Consider the following 6,000-nt stretch of genomic DNA (forward strand, 5'->3'; position numbering starts at 1 on the left):
GAATAATACTGCTGGCTGAATTGTTGCCCAGCCATTGAAAAAGGATCTTGTTCTGCTTGGGTTATCACTGCAAAAACAGGTGAAGAAGATGCTGAAGAAGATGCTTGCTAGGACTGCAATTTCCTGAGTCAGTCTTATCATAACTAACTGCTTCATCCTTTCAAAACATGTATCAAGCTCCATTTAAAAAATTCAAAATGTTTTTTATGTCCCACTGTAAAGTAGGGTTGGCAAAAAACTTCAAAGAGTGAGGAATGGCCCCACACACTGGTATCTGTCAGCAGGGTCTGGGCCACTGTAAAGCCTATTAATATTACCAGTACCTAGTAAAACTTGCTGGTGGAAACTTGTTACTGTGAATTTTGCTGTTCTGTACCTGAAAGCTTTAGATATACAGTAGAAACCTTGTGCTTATATTGTGCAGAGGACAAAGAAGCCACAGTTTTATTTAAATAAGTCAGTTCCTGTAAATCTATTTATGTATTTAGATTTGCTTTGGATTTGCAGGGGTGAAGTTGAAGTCTGGATATTGCATCTTATCCAGTACTATACAGCAAGCTAATGTTAGTAGGCATATAAATCAAATTTCCCTGTAATTTGACTGCTTAAATGTGCAGCAAACAAGAAATACACCTAATTTTTTACTTGTGCTGCTTAAAAGACAGTCATTGTCAGTATGATTGGTATGTGGAATATAAAAGCACCATACAACCTTCCTCTGAGTTCCCTGTGTTCCTCAAGTTAGATGCTTTTAAGATGTATCTATTCTGACACCAGTGAAATAATTGGGAATTTAATTGTTATTTGGAAATGCAATACTAGCACTAGCTAAAATCATCAGATTAGCAGATCAGGAAGTTTGAGGTATTTAGTGCTGCGTGTAGAAACTTCAATCATTAGAATGTTTTGTTTTAATCAAGTGTTAGTCAAGTACTTCCATCTACAACTGACTGATGGTAGGCTTTTGTAATTCCCTGTGTGTAATGAAGCACTGGCAAGACTTCAGTACCTGGCAAGTAAGTGCTGACTAGCAGTGTTAGTAGAAGCTCACCCGGGAGAAGCATACTGACTGATGTGAAATGGGCAAAAAATGTCAGCTCTGGAACTGCCAGTTCGATAACACGCAAAATGCTAACTGCTAATAGCCATTAAAATGTAATGAGGTTTGTGGGGTTGTCTCTTAACAAAAGTAACGTTCTAGTTTCTGTGGGAACTGGGGTCTCCTCGTTGGGCTGATAATTCCTTGTGTTGAAACCTAGGGAATGTATTGAACCTAGAGAGATGGAGAAGAGAAACCAATGGTACAAATGCCATGGAACAATATCAGTGAGAAGAAATTACTGATTTTTTTTTTTTATAAGTTCACAGACTAACAAGGGAGGTGGCAAAATCACATGTGAAATCCTGCAGACCTCCAGCCTCCCTCACCATGAAAATCCAGTGTGTAGGATTGAACCTGATGTTAAATGGTTTAAGGGATTACTGGATCACTGAAAGATGGTTAATTATTCACACAAGTGTCAGTTGACTTGGATGCATGGTCTGTATCACATGGTTCATTTTGTAATTAAAGTCCAAAAATTACTACTGGGTGTTGGAAAAATAAATGAGCTTGATCAGTTTTTCTTTCTCCCTGCTGAGAATGAGTAGGTGCCCTTGTTTCTTTCTTCCTATGCCTTTTTTTTTTTTTTGCATAAGTTTTCTGACTCTGGCTTTTTCCTTTGTACTTCCCAATTTTCTGCTTGAGAGTTAATGGAAAGCACTCTGTTCAGCACCTCTCTTGCTGTTTAATCGCTTGGGATTACTGTTGTTCAAGTGCCACAAAGAAGTATTCCCCTAGTTCTGTGGAAGCAGTATTCTCAGCAACGTACTTGTAAGTATGTGAGGAAGAGGTGGCATTCGGTTTTATCAGAAGCAAAGTGACCTTTCCTGCAATATGCACATACAGTGTCACATTAGAAGAAACACCAATCTCTCTATTCCTTTGTCCTTTAAAATTGACTCTGTGGAAGAAGTGCTTTGAGCACATCAGTAGTGCTTTATCCAATACTAGTGGTAAAGTAATAATACAGCCGTTTGTTAGTTTTTACTACCTTTTGCTACCAAGAGTCATATCCAAACTGAAGAGTAACATGAATGATCAATTAGATTTAGACAGTCCAAATATGCATTCAGTCCAGTATTCATTTTCTTTGAGTGCTTATTAATCCTAGAAGGACAAAAAAGAAAATGGGAACTCCTTAACTCTAGTTAGTTTTTTATAAATAAGGCTCTTGAGGCAGGAAGAAGTAATAAATTACAATATCAAGAATATGAATTACATACAAAAAAAATGCAAAATATTGTATAGGTGAAAAAATATACTTTGCTGAATAAAGCGAACTAACTGTGTTAGCAGCGAAGGTGGAATCATTAGTGACTAAAGTCCTATATCTAAATAGGAAGAGTACTGATAAGGATGTTCAACTAAAGTGGCAGCAGTTACAGTGAATGTTAAGGACTTGGTAGGGTCCTTTTGCTTAGATTGCAAAAATACAGGTTGTGGTAATGTGCTCCCAAGTGGATAGGGCAACTGTTGCTTTGAAACAAGGAAAGATTAATCTTTTAGCTTCAGAAATGACTGTTTCATGGAGCAGCTATTTAAGGAGCTTGTAGGAGGAACAGCAGTTTTTCATTTGGTCTTCAAGTGTGCTTATGAAGCCTTCAAGATTGTACAGTATGACATGGTCCAAATTATGTGTACTTAGATTCGATATCTTTCCAAGAGCAATGAGGAAAAATTAGTCCATTAAAGCAGTGTTTAATCTCAAGGAGATTAATAACAACATTGGGAATTTTGTGTAAAAACAATGAAAAGAGAACACAGAACATGGATACCTTTTAAGGACACTTGTTAAATCTCTGAGTGAATGTGTAGGAAAGGCTTTAAAAAATGAAAAAGGCAGTGTAGAAGAGACTTCTGAAAGATATCCTTCTAAAAGTTGAATCTGTATCCAATGAGGAAAATTAGGCATGGGCTTAAGCTCTGGCAAGTTGAACATAAAACACTTAAGAAGATAAAAGGGTTTTGGGGAGAGTCTTAAAGCATAGAACCAAATCAGTTGCTTTCAAATGCAGTACAGGTGAGAACCCTGCAGGAGAGCATACAGCCCAGAGGTGACCAAGATGTAAGAAAGCAAAGAAGATGAGGCTGTAACAGAAAAAAACCTTAGCGACTTGTGTCTGCCAGAATGGAGCAAAGAGACTTTTTAAGCTGAAAATTTCTCTATAAGGGAGCCAAGCTAGAGGACATATCTTACTGAAGTACAGTCCACAGAGGTGTTAAAACTGACTGATAAAATGAGCAGTAACAAATTGCTAAGATTTACGGTAATACCAAAGATTTCTACAAAACATGAGAGTCAGCTGAGTTAATAGCTGTCCTGTGTAGTCTGTTGCTTAAAGCTGCTATAGTACCAGAAAAATGGAAGGCAGCAAACATGGTGACAAGTCTTAAAAGAGCTTCCTGAGGATTAGCAAGTATGATTTTCAGTTCTTCTAAATGGTAGAAACAGCACTAAAGAGCAGGGAGCTAGTGGACATATGAGCATATCTGGGGAAGAGTCAGCTTTTATAGAAGAAAATATAATACCTTGTGAAAATGCTTGAAGGAGTTACTGAGTGTGTGGATAAGTGGTAAGATTGCTTATATTATATTTGGATTTATAAAGACTTTAAACAAAATCTTTCATCAAAAGCTTTTAAAGAAAGTAAATTAATGTGGGAAAAGAGGGCAAGTCTGTTTCCTGTCACTAGTCAATTCTTAATTACTAAAGGAATAAATCAGTTATGTTGGTGGAGAATTCTGTGTTCAACGCAATCATAAGTGATTTGAAAAAAACCCCCAGTAAATGGCTAGGTATCATGGTTGATGATACCGAGTTATTCAGGATTAAGAAAAACTAATCTACTGCAGAGAGCTGAGGAAAAGTTTTATTATAATGAATGATAAAATAGATGGTAATAAATACAAAGTAGTACCCATGGGAGAATTTCATATGTACGATGACGGGCACTAAATTTTACTATGATGAGTCAGTAAAAATGTATTGGAGCTACTGTGGGTAATCTAGCTCATTTTGTAAAGAGTCAGAAAAGCAAGTAGCAAATTGAAATTTAATAGGAAATTAAAGCAGTACCATTTGTGCCTCTCCCTGTATCTTTAAAACTTTGTGATGTTGCTCTTTCCAACAGAAGACGTCAAGGTCAATGAAAGATATGAAATGGCTTCTGTTTGGGATAGTAACTAGATTAGGATTTAGCTAGATTAGGATTTGGGGGTCTGGAAAGAAGGTGATTTAGACAGGATGCATGGGAGCCTGTGAAATCATGGATGGCATGGAAGGAGCTAATAGGGGAGCGTATGTTCACTCTTTCTTTTTTTGAAAGAACTACGGTGAAGCAAATGAAATTACCAAGTGACAAGCTCAAAACAAATACACAGAAGTATTTTTTGGCAATGCATCATTAAATTTGTGGAGTTCACTACCACAGAACATAGTGGATGGTAAATGGGTTCAGAAGAGAGTAGGACAGATAGACCAATGAAAGAAAAACCTGTGAGGTCACCAAGTGTGAAGAAGCAGATTCTGGTTTGGGTTTCCTAGAAGTAGAGAAAATATTCTGAGGATGTTCGTCGTATACTTAGGGGGAGAACAGTCTTAAAACTATTTCCATAACTTCATAGTTAATATTTCATGGAACATCTTAAGAACAACTTAATTCTGAAGAAGTATTTTTTACTTATTTTTAAAAATAACATCCCGCCAAACAACCCCCCTTCACATTTTTAAGTGTTTTGAGAGGTACTGCTTTGAAACTTGCTAAATTACTTAGAAGATTTATGGTTTTCAATTGTTCCAAGTTTTAGAGAGAAAATTATTTTTGTCTAAAAGGTGAAAATGGCATCTTATTTAGACTTATTAAAAAAAGGCAGTTCAAATAAGGCACATCACCAGATTGGCAATCGTGATAAGCTTGTCCAGAAAACTGCAATTTCTTTAATATACCAGACTCACTTTTATAGGTTCAGGTACCTTCTTGTTGCTTAACAAAGAATGTGTGTAAGTCAAACACCTGCTCTCTTTTCTGTTTCTTCCTGGTAGTTATGGTGTGCTGCTTTGGGAACTGCTAACAGGAGAAGTTCCATTCCGAGGAATTGATGGTCTTGCGGTAGCATACGGTGTTGCCATGAATAAACTTGCCCTTCCAATCCCTTCCACATGTCCAGAGCCTTTTGCCAAACTCATGGAAGGTAAGCCAGCTGTGATGTGAGTGTGGTTTGTGCTGTTTCTAGAGCGCTGTTGAGCACTGCTTCTTTGTGTTGGTTTTGATACCCAAGAGCACAGATTTCTCAAATGGCTTTATTCAGTGGTGCAGGTTATTATGGGAGCCAGGCTTGGCTGTTAATGTGCTGTGACAGTTCCTCTATTACCAGAGTAGCGAAAGAAATTTCTGTGCCTTTTTTAATCAACTGACTTTATAGGAAAATGGGGACTATTGCTGTTATCATCTAGCTTGTTTTCTAGTAGCGAAGGCTCACCAACACCAAAACTTCATGTTTTGGTCTAGTTTGAAGTCTTAAACTTGTTTTAAAATTCATAGCTTGAACATCGTGCTAGGCAGTGATTTGAAATGAAACTTTATCCTACTGACATTTCAGGTAGAGGGTTTAAATGTGACTTTGACATTTCAAAACAACGAATATTTTCAGTCAGAAAGATGTTATTTTCTGCTTTGTAGGGGGAGACAGTTCATGCCCACGGTGGGCTACATAGAGATGAAAGAAATATAGGACTATCTCATCAGAGCTGCTGTAGTTATTAAGGATTGTGTGAGCTAGCTTTCGGAGTGTACTTATGTGTCCTTCCCTGCGGCCTTTGCAACAACTTGCTTGTTTCCTTAGCTTCAGTTGTCCCTCTCTCCTTCCCTCTCTCCTTCCCTCTCTCCTTCCCTCTCTCC

The 6,000-nt window shown here is 37.5% G+C and overlaps 1 protein-coding gene across 5 annotated transcripts in view; it reads left to right on the forward strand.

The window, feature by feature from the left end:
- The window catches only part of MAP3K9 (mitogen-activated protein kinase kinase kinase 9), a 132,938-nt gene that overhangs the window by 29,355 nt on the left and 97,583 nt on the right, over positions 1–6,000 (forward strand). For all 5 annotated transcript variants that reach the window (XR_003538127.1, XM_027707596.1, XM_027707590.1 and 2 more), the window contains exon 4: positions 5,145–5,293. Coding sequence is in view for 4 of the 5 variants with exons in the window: in XM_027707596.1 (XP_027563397.1) it covers positions 5,145–5,293 (149 nt within the window). In the remaining variant the exon portion in view is untranslated. The remainder of the gene's footprint in view (positions 1–5,144; positions 5,294–6,000) is intronic.

The sequence above is a fragment of the Neopelma chrysocephalum genome, unplaced genomic scaffold (genome assembly GCF_003984885.1).
Source record: "Neopelma chrysocephalum unplaced genomic scaffold, ASM398488v2 Primary Assembly neopelma1_24, whole genome shotgun sequence".
In the NCBI taxonomy this organism is placed as follows: domain Eukaryota; kingdom Metazoa; phylum Chordata; class Aves; order Passeriformes; family Pipridae; genus Neopelma; species Neopelma chrysocephalum.